We start from the raw sequence: 20,882 nt of genomic DNA on the forward strand, positions 1-20,882 counted from the left end.
GTTTGCCTTGATCTGGTTGAACCAAAACAGCATGTCCTTCCAATACCAATGCTGAGAGGCAGTCGGTGAGGCACACTGCAAGAGGGTGATTGATGGGAAGGAGGAGATAATATGTATGACATCAGCAAAGAAGTCTCAAGAGAAATTATAACATAAGATTTTATTGCCAAGGGACACTAATAAAAAAAGAGAGGGATATTAAAGATGTTGTAGACAAAGTTCATCAGCATCTGGTGGTCACAGTGTATGAGTGGTTATCCAGGTCAAAGGAAACGCAGGTGAGTACAGCTCAGTGATGCAAAACCTTACATAGGTGTTGGGGATATGCCATTTAGTGGTGGCATCAACTGTGATAGAGCAGAGACATTGAACGGAGTGAGACTATGTCTGGCCACCCATATAAATAACAATAAAAATGCATTAATTGCATATAAAACTGTTAATTCCAGTCGATTCTTGCTTTACATTAATTGATTAATGTTTTGCTGCTGCATTAGGCCTTATATCTCATTGCCACAAATGGAACACCAGAGCTACAGAACCCAGAAAAACTTTCAGGCATCTTTAGAGATTTTCTAAACCGCTGTCTAGAGATGGACGTGGAGAAGAGGGACTCTGCTAAAGAACTGCTTCAGGTAATTCCTTCTTTTCCTAAACATTCTATTTTTGTCTCTGCTTTTCACAGTGTTATGTTTTTCTTTTGTGTTCCATGTATGTGTCAAAACATGATTATCGACAAGGCCACGCAAAGGGCTATGAGCAGTACTAAGGTTTTCTTGCTTTAGGCTAAGCTGAAGATGGTAGGATGGTACTGGTTTTGGCATTTGTTGCCTAAGAGATGTTAAACACATCCAATTGCCATGCACTTAGGTGTCTTTTTTTTTTTGTCCTCATCTCACCTACAAGCATATAGCAGAGTGTTACAGCTGTTGTTGTGTCTCTGGGCTCCATCCGGCCAACTGCAGTTGCTTAGGTCTCCCGACCCACTGGAGTTAAGGTGTAATCATAGGACCGGGTACCTACACTGTTGATTGCCTAAACAACCTTAGATCTTGGCCCATGTTGATAAGGGGTTGCCAGAGATGAGTCCGAGTACTATTACTGGGGCTAGCAAGGTCGAGGCGGGCCAATGCCGATTTGACCCAGTCTTCCGTTCTTGAGGGGCTTGGGTCTTTCCACTTCCCGCAGATTTCTCTACGAGCCAACAAAATAAGACATAGTAGTAGTCCTTTATCCCTCACTGCCAGGTCCTTTGTTGAAATGCAGTCGTAAAGACCCATTTACCACAATATTCAAATCAAAAATCCTGCAAAGAAAATTCCCAATCCCTTTTCAAAACAATCCCAACACCGGACACTCAAAAAAAAACATGGATTTCATTAGCTTTGGGAGCCATGCATCTATGACATTTCGGCTCGGGGTTTGGGGCAAATCTTGCAATTTTAGCTGGGGTATAGTGTATTCTGTTGGTAACAAAAAAATGATTCTTCTTTAAACTGGCTGATTTTGTGAATTTATAAAGAAGTTTTAAAGAAGGTTCTAGGAGATCCCCTATTGTAGACTCAAAGGGAGATTGATTCCATGCAGAAGCCTGTGTTGGAATATTCTTATCTGCTTCTACCAATTTTCTAAACCAAATTGAAACTTCTTCTTGAACAATTGTGGTGATAAAAAGAGAAGTTCTGTGTCCCAATCTCCCCTTACCCTCCCGCTCTCCGCCTCGAACCAGGATTTTAATTGTAAAAACTTGAATTTGGATATACCAGGGCCTATCCTAGCTCTTAGTGCCTCCCACGGATGTATACCATTTACATCCCCCAGATCTGACCAAATAGAGACTCCAGCTCTCCTAATAGGTACAGCCAAACCGTCTTTAAGGCAAAGGGGATATCTGGCCAACTCCTCCAAGACGGAGGTTATGTGCTGGAATATCGAGCAGTGGAGGGAACAGGCCTGTATGGAATTTAAATACCTAGGCATCACCATAGTTATAGAATTGGACAAGATCGCTCCTTTGAACTTGGGGAAAGTTACTAAAGAATTCGACCGTTTGTTTGCAAGATGGAAGAATCTCCCCCTAACCATATTTGGTAAGGTAAACTTGGTCAAGATGACCATCCTCCCCAAGCTGACTTATATTTTCAATGCCGCCCCCCTGACATTCTCCCAGCAGGGTATTAAGAAAGTACAGAGTATGATCGGTAGTTTTGTATGGGGTGACAAAGGATTGAGATTGTCATGGAAGAAACTAAGGCGGCGGTTGGTTAAAGGTGGGCTAGCTCTTCCATACATCAGCTGGTATTTGGTAGCATTTCAATTTAAAGCCACCCGGATGCTCCTGGCGAATCCTGCAGGTTCGGCGTGGGGAGCACTGTTTAAAGAGCTGGTCAAGAATGAAGGGGGCGATAGCACAGAAGGGTTTCTCTATAAATTCGGGTCATCAACATATTTTTTTTAAAGTGCGTTTGAAAGTCATAAAAAATGCATTAGAAACTAGGCTTAAAGTAAGGAACAGGTGTGGAATAGGCTACTATTCAGACCATGGGTGTCTTAGAAAGACACGTCTGCGTTCTCGACATTTAGGCACTCTGTGGCTGTGAAGCACCAAGAGAACTATACGTCACCCTCCATTAATAAAAAAATAAAAAAACAGAGAATTGGCTAACTTAGTTTATGACACTGATCTAATAATACTTGAATGTAGGGCACCCAACGAGTGGTTTATGTGTCTGCAAAACATATAGCCAATAATATGTGGAACTATGAAATTGGTATCAGTCTGTATTTGCATTAGAATTTTACATGTATGGAGTTATACGCCCTACCTTCTCTTGTAAGAATGAAACTCTTACAGGTCCTCTTACTGTTTGGGTCCTGCCATGCACCGGGACAGTAACCTAGGTAGTTTAAATTTGAAACTTTGTGGCATGACCTAATAAATGCACGCGGAGGTCTTTCTACTTCACTCCCACATAAGTTGCCATGGACATTTGGACCGCTCATGCTTTATGTGAGGTGGTGTTTATTCCAATGCATTTGCAGACTTTGATTTGTTTTTTCCTGTAGCATCGCTATGCCAGCATCACAATAAAATAAGTAACCAGCTGCATATCAGCAGGGATCCGCTGTGCAGCACGTGGCTGAAATACTCCTGCCTATACCTTGTCGTTAGTGAGGACTCAAACTAATGTTCCTGTTCATTCCCAGTACCACACTGCCAACCTCAAGATAACACTCGTGTGCTCCTGTCTCCACATGTTAAGGTGACCACCTCACTGTTGGTCATTACAGACACTGCCTCCAGTAATTAACCTTTCAGCTACAAAACATTGTTTACAGGGATTTGTCTAATTAGTAAAATAACTGATGTTTACCACAGTCCACATGCAATAAGTTGTCATATAAAGGTATAGGATTAGAAACTCTGTCCATTATGACCAGGAGGGTGGTGGGAACCATACCTCATTAGGTAATAGTATACCTTGAAACAGTGGTAACTCAAACTGTAGGTATTAACATTATGCCAGTCCTTGGTTCTTTTGCCAAGTCCATCAGTAATTAAGGAACTTGCAGTTTCACGTTTAAATTTTCTACAAGCCCAGTTATGCCATTGTCCCTGTGAGCATCAAATATGTACAGTAGATCACCAGCAGTGCAATCAGTCACATGACCAGAGTGCTGCATTTGAGAAAGTATGAGTCTGAATCCATGTAGAGGAACAAGCTTTGCCCTGTGTTGGCACTTACACTACCATTTAGGTTGTCCGATTACCCCACGTTGTCATCACATCATGTCTTCAGTGGGCTGTCCTTTTAGAAGTCATTGTTATTGGATGTTAATTTGATGTGTTTTATTGTGCAAGATTAAAATGATAACACTTGTGCTAGTTTGAAGCTGGCTTGAAGTATTTGAGTAAAAGGACTAATTGGACACAGATCAACAGGAGAGTCACTCATGCAGTAATTGCAAAAGGTTGTATTCTGTCTTGGACACTGTATGTGCTTCAGTATGGGTACAAGCATTGTCCTTCGACATACAGCTATCATGCAGTGTGTCAAATGCACCTTTAGGGGCAATTGCCATCCACCACCCTCTAGCTAATTCCAGCAGCCTCCCCAACACTAACTATCCAAAAGGTACTAAAATCTACACTTTTACTTGTGCCGGACCAGCCGTCCTGGTTCAAATCACGTTGTGATGCTTTTTTAAGGGTTTGCAACATATGTTTCCACCAAAGCCCTTTGTGATGCTACAGTGGGACTTAAACTTGGTTCTTACTTTCCTCATATGTACCTCTTTCAAGCCAATGCACAGTTGTCCTTTATGCTTCTGGACCTTAAAACCGTCTTTCTGGTTGCAGTAACAGCACGTCATGTGAGAGAGCTTCAGACCCTCTGTTCAGTCATCTTATACCACCGTTTTGTCCAGACAAACTGGTGTTAAGAACTCTAGCTGCATTCCTGCCGAAGGTACCGACACCTTTTTTATGGCGGACAAGCCATCACTCTTCCAACCTTCTTTGCTCCACCTCATTCTTCCAGAAAGGAGGAGAGGACCCATAATTTGGACCAAAGAGACTGCTTAGCTTTTACATTGATCGCACCAAGGAACATTGGGTGGATTATCAACCCTTTCTCTGGTTCTCTGCGGCAAGGCGGTGCAGAAGCAGACCATCTTACGATGGATAGTCCTCTGTATTAAGATCTGTTGTGAACTAGCTATGGAGCAACCTGCAGAAGGTCTGAGGTTGCTACCTCTATATTGGTAAGTAGAGTGCCTGTCCTGGATAATTGTCAGGCAGTACACACGTCACAAAGAACTATTACCTTACCAGCCCAATCCTGCAGGACTTTTTAGTCTGAGACATTCCACAGCCCCTCCACCTTGGGAGGTACTGCTTTTAGTATCGATTCACAAGGTAAGGAATCTACAGTAAGTAGTATCCATCAGAAGAACAAGTAACTTGCCTTTTGTAATGCTCTTTCTGATGGCTACTCTATCTAATCGCAGATTCATCACCGCCCTCCCACCACCCTATGGAATGGTCTCCTTTCCATCTAAAAAAGGTCCCAATTTAGGAATCTGCACACTGTTATGCTATGTTATGGTACCTGTAGTTTTAGAGCACACATCATCCTGAAGGGTAACATGGCGCTGTAGCAGCTGAGTGAGTCAAGCCTTGGTTGGCTTCCTTGAATAATTCAAGATGGGAGGAGGAGGCTCTGAGTGTTGTGGGTGGTTTTCCCAGGCTTTAGGAGGCATGTAAGAGAAGGTAAGACCTCCTGATCTGCATTGTGTATGCATAGGGTGTGTGCTAGCAAGAGTCCGGCGGAGCGGATTACCGGGAGATTGTTGAAATTGGATGCAGCTGCTCAAGTAGTCAGTGCCTATGTTGTTGAGTGCTTTGTCGGAGTGGGTGAGCAGCTTGAAATGTACACATTTGTGTACAGGGAGCCAGTGGAGTTCCTTGAAGTGGGGTGTGATGTGGGCCTGGAGTGGGAGATTGAAGGCTACTCTGGCAGCTGAGTTCTGGATGGTCTGAAGTCTTCTTATGGACTGATGAGTTATTCCCGAGTACAGAGCATTTCCGTAGTATAGTCAGTGATGATGGCTTGTGTGAGCATTTTCCTGGTGCTGTCTGGCAGCCACTTGAATTTGTTTTTAGCATCCTCATGGTGTTGAGACAGGATGCTGCGTTGACTTGGGTGGTCATGTCTAGTTTGCGGTTTATAATGATTCCAATATTTCCTTCTTGTGGGCTGGACAAGGGAGTGGGCATGTGGTGTGTAAGCCACCCAGGTGGAATACCATAGAGAGACTTATTTTCTGAAAATCACCACCCCAGTCTGGTCTGTGTTGAGCTTGGGACACCTGGACTTCATTCGGGTGGTCATTTCGGTCAAGCATGTGGGGAAATTGTTTCTGGTATTGATGAATTTGCTCGACAAGGACAGTATTAGTTGTGTGTCGTCTCTGTAGGAGAGGATGTTGATCCTGGTCTTTCCAGTTTCCTGATGGGCTCTGCATCTTGGGGCATGGACATGTTTATGAACGAAACAGATGTCAGGGTGCATGGGTGGCGCTTAAATGTGGCTCCGGTAGTCAATTCCGGAGTGAAACGAAGTCACATGGTGCCAACTATTGGTGGCCGGTAGCACTGCTTTTTGAGTTTGCAGATCCAGTCTGGCATCTGGGGATAATTACAAGGTGAGGAATCTGCGGATACATAGATTTTCCACTAGAAAGTGTGTCCACCAGAAAGGGTGGTTCTGAAGGTAAGTAACTTGATCTTACCTTCAGACAAGACTTAAAAAGCCCCTGAATGATGCACAGTGTTAGGCACACAGATGGTTACATGGGATGGACCAGCTTCTCATGGTGTATGTGTGGTGTGTGGAGGCACCGTATTATTGACAGTGGAACAAACCAGTGGATGAGGAGGGTTGGCCGAAAGCCCCTACTATGCATTTTTAATGCATGATATTATTTCTATCCAAAATAGTCTTACAAGACAGCTAATGTTTTCTCAAAGTACAGACCTGCTGTTCATGATGCAATGAAGTGCATACTTCCTGAATTCCACAAACTAGCAATACTGGTACCAAACAAATATCTTTTGCAAAGAGGAGCTCAAAGGCAATGGGTCGGCCCATTTGAGAAGCACCCTGCGACCGTATGTCAACTCCAGGGCATTACGCTCCAATTCCCTATCTTTCCTGGAAACTCCACGATTTAAACGATCTCGTGCAGGTGGAAAAACCTTTGAGGTCTGCGCAACTCAGCGTTGGAACAACCTCCCGGTAGCCTTTCGCACCTGCCAAACAGAATCAGCATTACGTAAGTTCCTGAAGACCCACCTTTTTTCCTCTTAATTGGCTTCCTGATCCTATGCCCGCTGTTTCCAGAGCTCTCAGCGCCGGGACGCCCCGTTGGGGCAGCTGTGCGCTTTATAAAATACACAAATAAATAAATAAATAAATAAACATACTTCCACAATGTTTAATTGAATTTTGATTTTTTCTGATAATCATGTTTATTGGCATTTATAAAATTCAACAACTTTACATTGACAGCACAATTAAATTTCGAATTTTTAATGTGGTATTGTTATTCTTTTTCAAGCTGTATAAAGTCAGGGCATTGGCTTTATCATCTTGTTCATTTGTGTAAACATACACATTAACTTACACTTTGTTTATTCTGTGCCTCTCAGGGCATTGGTGTTTCTCTCCACCACACTTGCAGTGTGTGGTTGTCTGGGTGGCTTATATCCAGTTGAACTAGTAAAATCATTGGTGTAGAACCAGAAATCGGATTTCTGCTACAGGCCCGCATGCAGCAGACGTGCCACAAGCATGGCAGATGCAGGTTTATCAGCACCAAGCCACAGTTGTGTGTGATCCAAGATGCAGCATGCCCCAAGATTTAATTTCTTTGTGATACCTATTGCTCCCTGAAATTGGGAGATCTTTGGCAGTCCTATTCTCAGCCTATATTTCATTCATAATTTTGCTTTATCAAATCAGGCCAAATATTACAATCGTGTGGAAGGATGTGTAGTTAGTGCAGTCACTTTGATGACTGTTCTTATTGGTGTTTATTGTTCTTTCATAGGTGGACAGTACATCTTTGACGTAATCCAAGATTGTTCCCATGATCTATGCTTTAAAGCTGAATTTTGGTGAGCTGATGACTGTATCACCATGTATAAGTGCTGGTGATATAATTCAGATCAGTTCCCTAGAGGGAAGTGGGCTGGAAATAAATGCAGAAAAGCTATTAAAATAAAGCAGCTGTTGACCAACTCAATACTTAAAGGGGCCATCAAGTGAATGGTGTCACAATGTGTCAACACCTAAGCAAACTGCATAAAACAAAGCAACATTCTAGAAGGCCTATTTTGGCTATTGTTAGGGATGGAAGACTCAGTACTTTTTATTTAGTGGGTCCCATGACCATCTCATACCAAGCATTTCCTGCTAAATCCTATTCAAATCTTTCATTAAGCTTGCAAATACAATAGTGGTTTACATCATGGCTGGCTGTGACCTAAAAGCAAAGAAAAAAAGAAAGATAATTGGAAATAAACTGGCACAAGAATTGCTCAGAATCAGACTACCTGTCTTCCTAAAATTCTGTAGATAGTAAAAATCTCTGATCTTGAAAAAAGCCAAATGCATACAAACACCTCACAAAGGTATATTGCACCATTGATGAATTTATGAATCCAAATGCTAGCTACAGAAGTCATTCCCTCACTATTATTAATTAGAGCCTTTTTAAGATCTTTCACGAGAAACAATTTAGATGGTTAACTTTTTTCGTCAGTTAGCCTTTTCGTTATAAAAATATAAAATGAGTTAAAAATATATACAAATTTAGAAGACATGCATCAGTTTAAAGTTATTTGGGGATTAATGAAAATTCATGGTGTCAAACTGTAATCTCATTTTGAGGAGATTTGAGAAGGTATTTTGCGGAAATCACACCATGTTAAGTCATCACAGGAATAGGGGAGTGATTTGATAAGCAGCAGGCTGTTGGCATAACCTGGGGGACAGGAGGACACGAAGGAAAATAAATTAAAGAGTGTGTGTTTATTGGGTTACACCAGTTTGAATCGATGAAGTGATGATACTCAGTACATATGTCATACAGGTTAGTTAATCCATTCTTGGTTTGGTCCAGTGAAGTAATTGCCTGGATGAAAGGTATTTGGGTGTGTTCGGCATGCAAGGCTGGACATAAGAATCTTTTGATGGTCTTTCATCCTAGAGGAGCCAGGCTGCATTCAGTAGGTGACCTTCTCTGAGTTGTCAGAGAAGAGGATGATCATTGCTGGTTTGGTATTTGATAGAATTGTTTAGCTAAGGCTCCTCCCCTCTTGCATGCAGCGAGGGAGGTCTCAGCACAACTGTCTATGCTAGAGCTACCCCAGACTGACCGCATGGAGGGCTCTTTCACCAGTTGGCCTTGGAGTAATCCATTTCAGATGCTCGGGTTCTCAGTAGGATCAATGTGGGGTATATGATGGAGCGCGCTGACATAAGTGCTTCTTTCCACACCCTTTTACATTGATCCAGAGCTCCACTGCCAACGTAGTCCATTCTCTCTCTGATGACTCTAAAAAAAAAACTTTCATATAGTGTGCTAGGGAAGCCTGTCCCGGAGACGACCAGATTCAAGCAGTACCATAACTTCAGGAAGCAGATGTTGGTTATGGACCCACTTGATGTGTGTTTGGTGCTTGGGCTCCAATCACAACTCAGTCGTGTGAGAAATGTGCCCTTGTGCGATCAAAGGCAATCAGAGAGTAGGAGGTAACAATCTGTCACACAGCATAAGAAGAGGTCGCCTAAAAGCGGTCTTGCTCCTGCCCCAAGTCATGGGCGCAATTTTGCATGTCCGAGTCCTGCTCTTGCTCGAAGTCTTCAGATAAGTACAAGAAAGCCAAACTAGATTAAATCCCATCCCACCACTTGAATCAGGTGAGAAGTCACAAGTGCGACATTCAAATTACCCTTTGCCCCAGCATCATCCGACTCCAATCCACTTCCACAGTTGGTCCCGGGAACGCTCTAAAGTCTCTAGGCTGTTGTTGCAGCTACAAGAAATAGGGGCCTTCAAGGAGACCTTGTGCAGATCATGCATATTTTTCAGATTCTGCCTAGACCCTCTAGAGTAACAGGGGTCCTCATGGAACAACAAGAGCCTCCAGTTGGATATCTGCCAGTGGGCACTTCCCTGATGCTGACTGATCCCTGGGACGTGTCTCCATTCCCCTACTAACACCAGTACAGATTTCCTATCTGGCACTAAAGTACACACCAGTTCCACCCATGACAGTACTGGATTTGACTTATCCAGCGCCAGAACTGATGCCGACACTGGTCACCGACGCAAAAGCAATGTCCACCCTTGCCGGTGGCCATTCAACCAGATCCTCAGCCTCCTCCATGACACCAGTATTAACAGAGACTGGAGGCCCTACTTTATGTTCAGTCCCTATAAAAGTTCCCCAGAACACTGATAATGACGAGGAAGCGGACAGTCTGTCCTCGCTCATTACTTTAATGAAGGACTTTACCTAGACCCTCAGAATGCCGATTGGCTGGACATCTCCCCAGAGGTCGAGCTGGACTCAGTCTCTAATCCACCAACGGAAGAAGGCACATACTTTGCAGTAGTAGTGTGCAGAGTGACAGGGTAAATAGATGTACAACTGCCTATGGCTGAAACCACGTTGAATCTACTGACTGAAATAGAACCATTATAGCCAACTTTATCAGAACCTCTATTTCCATTCAGTGGAGCAGTCAAAGACATTCTCATAGCTAGTTGCACAAAACCATGCTTGTCTCCAGTCAGGCAACCTGTGGCCAGGCAACACAGATTCGCCCCCCCTCCACTGGTGACACTTATTTCCTGACAAAACACCCTGTGCCTGAAAGTATTGTATTTCAGGCATTGACAAACTAAGTGAAACCTCTGGAAGCGCCTAAACAGGGAATCCGAGTGTATTGACACCTTTTGCAGAAACTTGTTTTTGGCAGCTAGTCTGGTCCATTGGCCCTTCAATGGGGTGTGTCTCCTGAGCAAGCAACCCCACACTTTTGGAACATGGCCAGCGAGATCTTGCCAGCTGCCTAGGAAGACCTTAAGGCACTTCTTGCCCAACCAATTCAGGATGCAGCAAAATATGTACGGTGAGCTGTCTTGAACACTACTGATTTAATGGCGTGCTCTCAGGATCAACATAGTGCTTAGAATACACAGCAACTGGATTTCCTGGAGATGCTTGGGTGCCATTCATGGACATGCACCTTCATGCATCAAGACTTTTTGGAGAAAAAAACAACTGCTCTTGAGCGATTTAATAGTCACATCACTGGCCAATCCTTGGGGTTAGCTCTCCAATTCCACCTGCAGCACTGGAAATTTGGGGTTTAGTCTAGAGACCTAGCTTACCGGCAGCTTCAGCCTTCTGAGTCGGTGCAGTAACTGGTCAGCCTGCTTTTGAGGCAGAGCAAATGGTTCACACCAGGAGAGGCAGCATTCATCTACTTCCTCCTCCCTTACCGCAGGTGCCCCCCAGTCTGTTTTGCTTTGCCTGCATGAACCTATAGCCAGCCAGTAGAGGGCAAGATCTGACATTTTCTCTTCGGTTGGAAATCAAGTATGTCAGTCCAATGGGGTTTACAGATTATTCATAGTGGCTACGCCCTGTTTTTATTTCTTCCACACTTCATAGTCCCTCCACACCAAGACACATTTTGGCAGACCACACCTCAATCTGAAGACCAGCACAAAGTGAGCATCCTGCTGGTCAAGGGTGCGATTGAATGGGTTCCAGATTTGCAATGCGGCGTAGGATGTCAATCTCACTACTTCATTGTGCCATAGGAGGATGGAGGCTTCAGGCCTATACGTCATCTCCGTCTATTGAATGCCTTTCTGAGAAAGAAAAATTTCAAAATATTCACTCTGGCGCAGATCCTCTCTACCCTGGATCATGGAGACTGGATGGTGTCCATAGACTTGCAGTATGTATATTTTCATACACATGTTCCCAATCCCAAAGATGCTCCCTGCTGTTTATGTGGAGGTCAGAATACTTCCAGTTGCCATATTGCCCTCCAGCCTTATCTTAGCCCCTCAGGCATTCAAAGAAGGGATGGTGATGGTCGCAGCTCATCTTCGGAGTTCAGTGATGTATATGTTCACATGCCTCGACAACCCGCTACTCAAAGCAGGCTTGCCACTGGCTACCTCCGGGCGATGGTCGCTCCCTTGACCATTGGAATTTTCCATCAGGGAGTTGAAGTCACAACTGGGTCCCACACAGAGGATGCACTTCATATGGGCCGTCCTAGTTATGGTGGCATTCAAGGCCTTTCATTGCTGCATATGCAGGCCGTACAGTAGAATCTCAGGTTTCAGAGTGCCGAGCTCAAAGACTGTATCTCTGACTCCATCCAGAGCTCTGAGGAGACAGCTTGGGATCTTCTGTGGTGGCAGACAACCACCAACCAGACCTCTGGCTGCCATTCTTCTAGCTCCAACCAGACTTCATGGTTGGGGGAGGCTATTCACCAAGTTATGGAATTACCAAGACCATTAATTTGCAGAGCCCTTATTTGAGGCACTAGTTACCATGATACCAGTTTTTATTAAGTGAAACGCTTTTTTTCTGTATACCCCAGCAATACTGGCATTTTAATTTCCATTGCAGAGCAGGTTAGGATCTCTCTTTAATACCTTCTCATAATATGAACGCGCTTTTAGGTCTGGCTTGACATAACTGTATGCTTATTGCTACCAGTCCTTTGAAATACCCAAGGAGTGGCCTCTGGTTCCTTCCAAAGGAGTATTTCCCCATCACCTTGATCCAGCGGCATATTAGCAACAGATAATCCAACACCATGTACTCACCTGGGCCCATATACACATTCACAACAACCTGGCAAATACAGCTGGGGTCATCTTTAAATTTCTTACCATATCAAGATTAGTTACCTCTGGTTCCTAACTAATCTTTCACTGATCAAAAACTTCTTTACTCTGGTCGATAGACCATTAGTTGAACTAGTTGATGGTGAAATGGCATAAATCAACTTACTTGCAAATTGAGTCGGGAAGTGTTTTAAATCTTTATCTAAGAATAATTTCATGTGAACCAGTTACAAAGTACAGTACAGTTTCCGTCTCCTCATAGGAAGGAAGATTCAATAAATCAAACAAATGCATTTATCTATACTACGCAATGACAATGCATGGAAAGGAGAGGATAGAGAGAAAAGGACATAGGCACATATATAGACATACAATTATAGTTACCAAGTATGGTGAGAAAACCAACCCCCTGGCCAAGGGGCTGGGAAGGGTCCCCAAGGGAAGATCTGGCGACCAAAGGCTTCAGGACAGAAATCAGGAGAGGACAGATGACCTCTCTATCACCGACGCATGCGTAGCACCCCTCCCTGACACTCTCTTCCTCCTCTAGAATCTTCCGCATTCATCTTATAAATTAATTGGCTTAAGATATAAGGTTCAGCAGTTTGATTCTTCTTCAGCTTCTCTCGTCACTCCAACAGCATCCCGGTCTCTACAAAATTCAGCATCGAGGTCTCTCTAACTAACTAAGAACTACCTCAATTATACCCTACAATATTCGTGTACCTCCCAAAAATGTTTCAAGATTACGAAACTCCTAACTCTGATTGGACAGGCAAGGGGAGGTGATCATCACACGTGGCTTACATATCACTCTTTTCAGTTAGCCCTTTGTTAATAAACCCATCCCCTTAATTCTTTATTCAAACTTTATTTACCACCCGCATTCACATTATTTTTGCAACATTTATAATAATTTTCACAGATTCTGCCATCCTGGTGAACTTTTCACCACTTGGTTCCCAGGTCAGGACACTCAGTGGCCTTGGCTTGTATTCAAGTTTGTAGTCATCGTTCCGGATTCACTCTCAATAGGCATGCACGGATGAACATTTCAGTCATGTGATTCGGCTTACTTCTGTCAAGCTGGAGAGGCCCAAAAGCGCACTAATAATAAAGTCAGAAACACAGATGTTATTTTCAAGAATAAATGGTTTCACTGTATATCACCTATCTCTATTCTAACCCCATTAACTTATTAATACTTTCCCTGTGTTAGCATCAGTAAAATATCATGTTTTAGTTTCCAGCAAAGCAGATGCTGAGCATGTAAGCTTTCAAGCAGCCATATTGTTAGCATTTGTGCAAGCACAAGAAATTCCCTCCAAGCGAAAGTACGTCATACTACGTAGATGCAGTTGACTCATGCATCCTAAAGATTTTCAGTTAGGGGCCATTTTAAAATCTCACTAGAGTTACTTGTTAGTAAAACACATAGGCAAGCTGCTTCTTCTTGTATATGTCATGTTGTGCATATTAATTTACACGGAACAATGTTAATACGAGGTTAGAAGTTACAGGAGAGGATTGCGTCCAAGCAAGTCTCTTTTCTACGAGTCCTTGCTCCATCAACCTCATGCTCCTGGTTGTCTGGTGTATCAATCCACCTTCTATAGAGTGATGGCATTGAAAACATAAGGGACCATATTACATATTAAAAGGGCACTGAATTTTTATGCAAAACTATATTTTTTGTAGGTGCATTGTATAAAGAAAGCAATCTTCTTTTGTTTCGTTTTGTACTGCAGCTAAGTGGAAAAAAAAAGTTGTCTGGACTTAAAATGCAAGCCAGACCTACTGGTCCTGCCAATGCTTGTTTCAATTTTCGTTAATTCAGTTCACTTTAATTAAGATAGGAATCATTGAAAAGAAATGCTTACTTACACTCTCCATGGTTTTTAATCTGTGGTTACAAATGGTGGCAAGGGTGCTGCTAAAAGTTACTGTTTTTATAAATAAGTTTGCTGTACCTTTGAAATGCTGCTTTCGTCTGTGAGAAACTAAACCATGACATGGCCACACTTGTCCATGCTCTGACCGTGCACAAGGCTTGCAGGAAGTGTGCGCAGGTGGCTTCCTGTCTACGGGATGGAGCGGAAGTGTTGGTCTAGACTGAACCGTCTTCTCTTTCTCTTTTCCAGCACCAGTTCCTGAAAATTGCGAAGCCGCTTTCAAGCTTGACTCCTCTTATCCACGCGGCGAAGGAGGCGACCAAGAACAGCCATTAGTCCAGCGCCCCCTCCTGGCACCAGGCTCCTTTTGTGCGTTTCAGAGACTCCAACCCACCTTCATTGCTTCCTTGGAGAAAAGGCCTCGATGGTAGCCTGAAAAAGAACCATTTTTGTAATTAAAGAATAATAAAGGGATTCTTGAAGGGGAAGAGACATGAACTACTGATCTGAATAAGTGAACTCTTTCACCCACTGGGGGTGAATATTTTGTATGAAGTCTTAAAGAGACCACGTAAGCGTAACTTTGATATGTTCAGTGAAAACAACATTTCTTTTTGTACCTTCTCGTGATTTTTTTTTAATACTTTCTTTTTAGCACTGACCATGTTGTGTGGAATAAATTAAATCTGTTTGAGACTCGATGACCTAGCTTGATTATGCTTGTAGACGTGCACATCTCATTTCACAGCACTTTGATTATTTTTGATTTCTCCTCTGGGCACCACACTATAAAAACCAGAGCATTGCCAGGCTCTTTGAACCAGTCTGGAATGGCAATAACTTTGTTCTTCTAGCCAACCAGGGGTTTCACGCCCCATTAGTTGTGACATGAAGGTTCCTCAACTTGGTTGGGTATACTATAGTGAGCTCCATGCCCAATAGGATATGGCAAAATCCCTCGTTTTTCAGCTTCGTGCTCTTCCTTAAACTCACTTATACTCATAGGCACCTCTTCTCCTTCCATGTTGCAGGTGATAAGATCCGCAGCAGCTACTGAGGCTTCAAGTACGCAGAAAAAATGCAATAGAGCCATCGGCCTACTCCATCTAATTCCTCCTCTTCCTTCTAAAACAGTAGCACTCTATGTACAGTTCAGCAACTATCCATTTCAATGTTGCATGTATATGCAGTAGAGCAATCGTAGTCCAAGGGACCCTGCAAAGCGTTGACACATATCCTTTTTTTTGGAATATGAGGTGCTGAGAATAGAACACACATACTAACATTGAGGGCTGGATTCACAAACTGCACTTTGTAGTATGTTTGCAGAGTTTATACCTCTGCAACTACTTATACAAATGTGTATGGACTGACTGCAGAGTCTCTGCACACTTAAGTATATGTTTTAGTACTAAATGTGGATGGAGGCACAGGGGAACAGCTTTCAAAGAGGCAGGCATACGCCAAAAGGGAATTAAGTATGATTAACCCCTTCGCCGTGGGGGTAATTCCCCCACAGCGCATCGGCTGGGCGGCACGGCAGCTTGTCTTGAGTCGCAGAGGAGCTGGGCTCGTGAGGACCCCGCCCACTGATTAATTCTCCCGCACAGGCGGGGAATCAATCTCGCGTGGGTGAGCCGCGGCCGTAATGACGAGCCCAGCTCGTCATGAGCACAGCTCCACTGTGACTCATGACGAGCTGGGCTCGTCATGAGCATGGAAGGGGTTAATAGAGGTTTAGGGACGGTCAGTGAGGAGTTTAGGGAGGGACTTCACCCACCGACACAGTAGTAAGTTAATTGCTATACCCTGGGGGTGGAGACATGAAACTTACACTTTTGTAGTAAATGTGCCCTGAGTTTGTGAATACCAAAAATAAGTGAACTTACGCCAAAGTATACATTACTCAAAAATGGAAGTTACCTTCGTAAATCAAACTCTTAATGTATAGTATGATGCATTCAAATTCCACCCATAAGACATTATCTTTCGGTCTGCATACAATACTATGATGCAACATAACACCACATACGCATATTCGTTTTTCACCTATTCTCTTGGTTGCCATTCATCCAAAGGGCTAGGTGCACAGGGACAGACCCCTTTGTTTCTGAAACAGGATGATGATCAATATCACTTTATTGACCTAGGGCCACATGTATCTAAAATACATTTTGTACTCCTTAAATAGCAAATTTAAAGTAACTACAATTTAAGGGATGCAAAATAGAATGTAAGAAAATAGCGATTACCTAATAGCATTCCTATAAATTCATAACAGCAATTAGGTAATCGCTATTAGGTAATGGTACTCCATTCGTTCCTATAAAAGCCCTTTGGTGCGAATGGTTTAGCATTACCTAATTTGCGATTACCTAATTGGTAATAATCGCAAATTAGGTAATCCAATGCCCGGGGGCCTAAGGCCCCCATGAAGCATGAAGCACCCCAAAAAAACAAATGTGCACATGTTAAAGGCACACATGTCCTAGGGGCATTGTGCGCTAGATGGCACTTTGAAAAATGCATTTTTCAAAATGTGCACATGGTTACTATTGACTTGGAGTCGATAGTAATGGCATTTCCTACATGCAGTTTCCATTTCGAAAATTCTTGGTACACATGCTAAGGGAATCGCATTAAAAGCATTACCTTGCTCATGCTGCCCAGATGATCTATTTGGAATTAGGGAGAACTTCCCTTATACTCCTGGTATTCTTATTTCCAGAAAAGTTTGAAAAAGTTGTGATAATCAAATCAGTGCCAACAGTGATGATACATGTCAATGTACGTAGGTTGTTGTCAACATATAAAAAGTGCCTTGGAATCCGTTTTGCAGGTATGGTTGCCTTTAATCTTTTGCAAGTGTTGGAAGGCGATAGATGACAGTTCCTGTGACAGTAGAAAAATAAATGGTGATAGAAGGCAGCCTTGTCTGATCCCTCTGCGAGTGGCAAAGGGCTCCAGCTGAGTCCTCCACAATTCACCTAGGTTTGTAGGGTGTCATTTAGCCATCTTATTTTAAATATAAAGCTTTTGCCAAGACAACACTTTTAAAGTAACTGATGTACATATTTCCACATAACACAATTGAAAGCTTTCTTCACGTGGGTTGAAAGGGCCAGTGTCTGGACTGCCGCAGAAGGTGTGAAAGTGTTTGAAGGTGCTGTGTAGAAGAGCTATTAGGGCAAAGACCACTTGGGATTCATGATGAGATAGGGGATCATATCCCATTGTCTGTTCTCCAATATTTTCACAGCCATATCAATTAATGAAATAGTGGAAATTGGTGTAGTTCTGGGTGTCCGTCCCAGTTTGGGAATTAGTGATCCGAACTTTGTTAGAAGAGCAGTAGAAATAACCCATTGCCTTAGCTTCTGTAAAGTCTATGTGTAGAGATTTAACCATTAAGAGTTTGCCACTTTCATAGCATTCTGGGAAGCCGTATTCCTTAAGAGATTTATTGTAGGGGAGGTCAGTGATCACCGACTCGATTTCTTCTTTTTAACCTAACATTCCACTAGCGATCCCCCTTTGCAAGTGTAGGAATGGGGAGGTGGTCCGGAACCTCCCATAGGCTTCTGTTGTGGTGAAATGTTCGAAATGGTAAAGGCTAGAATGGACGAGGCAAAGATCTCTGCAGTCTCAGTCAGGTAAGTGTGTATTGTACTAATGTAGCAGGGAAGGCGGTCTGTGTTTCTTTGTTTCTGTTGGGCACTAAGAAACAGCCCATCTTTTTCTCACCATTGCGCCATTGCAGGCAAGATAAAAATGGTGTGCAATGGAAATTTCTCTTGTTCAATTTCTTTCAATAACTGCTCGGAGACAGGATGGTTATAGCGTAGTGTTAACTGTCTAATAAAATGTTCTAGTTATCACTGTCATTCTTACCCTTTTATTATTCAGGCCAAATTACCTCAGTAGTAGGCCTCTCAAAGAGGCTTTGCCCTCTTCCCATATGATCTCAATATAGCAGTGATCCCTTATGTTCTTCCAAGTATGTCTGGATGTGGGATCTGAGAGCAGACTTTCCATCAAGCAATCTGTACCTATGGGTGTTCATGTGCCAGCTTTTGAGGGGAGGCGTTACCTGCCCCAGTTCCAAGTCCACCTTGACAGGGGCATGATAAGAGATTCTTCTGTCAAGTGTCTCACAAGAGGCAGTCATCAGGAAAAGTGAATCTGACAAGAAGAAACAGTCAATCACAGAGCCTGTGCTATGTGCACAATAAAGGAATGTATATCGTCCATCAGTCAGGTGGATAAGTCTGCGTACGTCTTCCAATCCATTGTCGTCACTGTTATGAGTAAGAAATGCCGATGCATTGATCCTTTTGGGTGTCCCAGATTTGTAAAGCAGCTGAGATATTTGATCAGGGCCTAAGCATGGTTTGGATTCCACGACTCTGGGTTCAAAGATTGGCAACTTTGTCGCTAGACGTCATCTCTATAAATAAACTTGCTATAACCCTCACAAATGAACTTCAACGACATATGCATAACTTGGTAGACCTGAATTCGAAAGCCATACAAACACACATCCTACAATAAATGTCCATAATGCTGCTTTAATGATTGAATGAAATGTTTTGTTGCAAATTTGATGCAAGATTAAAACAGTCTTGCGCTTCGCTGGATCAAAATAAATCTCTCCAGATGGTGATTTTCAGGGCATGTTTGTTCTTTTCATAAGTGGCTCTTCCATGCTGCAAAGCCCTGCCAGGGAGGTGCCGAGCCGAGATCAAGAAAGGTTTATTTGACATAATTATAAGTAGGAAACCTTTACATCTCTGCCTGGTCCTGCAGGTGTGTTTACTCTTGCTTTTGACTTTGTTTTCTTTTCTGAAGTAGCATCAAGTAAATAGGAGATGAAAGAAGCCAAGAAGGCGCAGTAGGTTGGAAAGAGTTGTTAGTATCAATTGGTGGTTCAAAAAAAACTCTGTATCAGTCTTGGAGTCTGGGAAATAAAATGAGGATTAGGCAAATTTTACCCAAGTTGTAGACTTGACATTTTCAAGTTTGAGAAGCAGATAAAATGTGCATTGAGGGGTATGTTTATTACTGTAACACCCTGTAAATTAGTAGTCACCGCAGTGAGAGAAAGGTGCTGAGAAAGACATGGGTGAACGTTTGCACATCTACTAACAAATACTGTTCCTGATTCTGTAACATAAATATAGTGCTCTAGATCGGTCTCCCAAGTCCGTGATGATACATTTTTCCAGCATTTTTTGTTGTTTTTTGTTTTTTTGTTTGAATATTTTTATTATCATTATTTCGGGCATGAGGTTACATGTGAATTAGGGAAAACAGCAAACATATTAATCAGAACACTTATTGCTTTTTGTCGATATCCATCCCCTGTACCCAACAAGAGGAAGGAATATGGCGTAGGTAACAAACATGGCTATACAAAGGATATCCACAAGCATCAACAGTTTGCTGTAATAATCACCATCGCCACATGGAACCTATAAGGCAAACAAGCGAGTTAAGGCACCTCCTTCTCTAAACAAGCAATACAGGCGCAGTTTGGCACCCTCATGGTCCAGCAAGGTAGGCCGGTGTACTCCGACCAAGAGGCGCGCTCCCAACCGGAAAGTGTGTTCTGCAAATGAGGTCCGGGCATTTTGCGCGTTTCAGTGTGTCTGACCACGGCCATCGTACTGTGATGTCCCTGTTCTTAAAAGAAGTGTCTCCCGTCCATTGCCTAAGGAAAGCACTCTCACCCCTGGCCGCTGCAATATATTAGCATGCCACAGCCTGCATGAGCGGCCCCCATACGGGGCCCAGAAGGATCTATGGCTGAGACAATATTCAATAACGTTCGTTTGAAAAAAGGAAGGGGAGGGGGAACTATGGATCCGTGACCCACAAAAAAACAGGAACTGAGTTTTATAATAGGTAAAAAAACAAACGGGAGTTAACATGGATCAGCACGGGTGCATATTGGTCTCTGTCAACAGTGTAAGTCAGTCAGTGTATCTGTCTATTGCCGCGGCGTGAGCGGGGGGGGCTATGGGGTACTTACGAGTGCCCGCAGTTTCTTCCCTATGTAAAGCTACGCTCTCCACTCTTGCCCAGTTGTCAAAGGAGGTGCGCCAGTGTATAGCTTGTGGGGGCTCGCTGTTTTTCCAGCGCTTGGTGAGGAGTCTTTTTGCAGTAATTAGACCTAAATCCCAAAATCTGTCCGGAATCTTCGTCAACGTTGTTCGTCTTTGTGTGAGGCAATCCTCCTCCCGCCCCTGTCGCCAGTGTGGACGATACCGCTACCCAGAAGCCATGTAGGGAGGGGCAGGACCAGAGCATATGCAAGAAATCCGCATCCACCAGCGCGCACCTGGGGCATGCGGTTGTGACTAGCCCAAAATAGCGATTTATCTTATCCGGGGGATAAGTACGCCCGGTGGATTATATAATATTGAATAAGTTTAAAGCGGGAGTTACGTGGGACATTGAGAGTTCCAGCGAGTATCTTAGCCCATTCTTTGTCAGTCAAGTCCCGCCCTCTATCCACAGTCCATTTATCTCGCAAGC

General features: G+C 43.3%; 1 protein-coding gene across 1 annotated transcript in view; it reads left to right on the forward strand.

Moving 5' to 3' along the window:
• PAK1 (p21 (RAC1) activated kinase 1) overlaps positions 1 to 15,046 on the forward strand; it is a 406,732-nt gene extending 391,686 nt beyond the window's left edge. Inside the window, exons 15-16 of the mRNA XM_078658509.1 lie at positions 498 to 635; positions 14,595 to 15,046. Coding sequence (XP_078514635.1) covers positions 498 to 635; positions 14,595 to 14,681 — 225 coding nt within the window. The 3' untranslated portion in view covers positions 14,682 to 15,046. The remainder of the gene's footprint in view (positions 1 to 497; positions 636 to 14,594) is intronic.
• The last annotated feature ends 5,836 nt before the right edge of the window (positions 15,047 to 20,882 follow it).

This window comes from Lissotriton helveticus, chromosome 8 (genome assembly GCF_964261635.1).
Source record: "Lissotriton helveticus chromosome 8, aLisHel1.1, whole genome shotgun sequence".
Taxonomy (NCBI): Eukaryota; Metazoa; Chordata; class Amphibia; order Caudata; family Salamandridae; genus Lissotriton; species Lissotriton helveticus.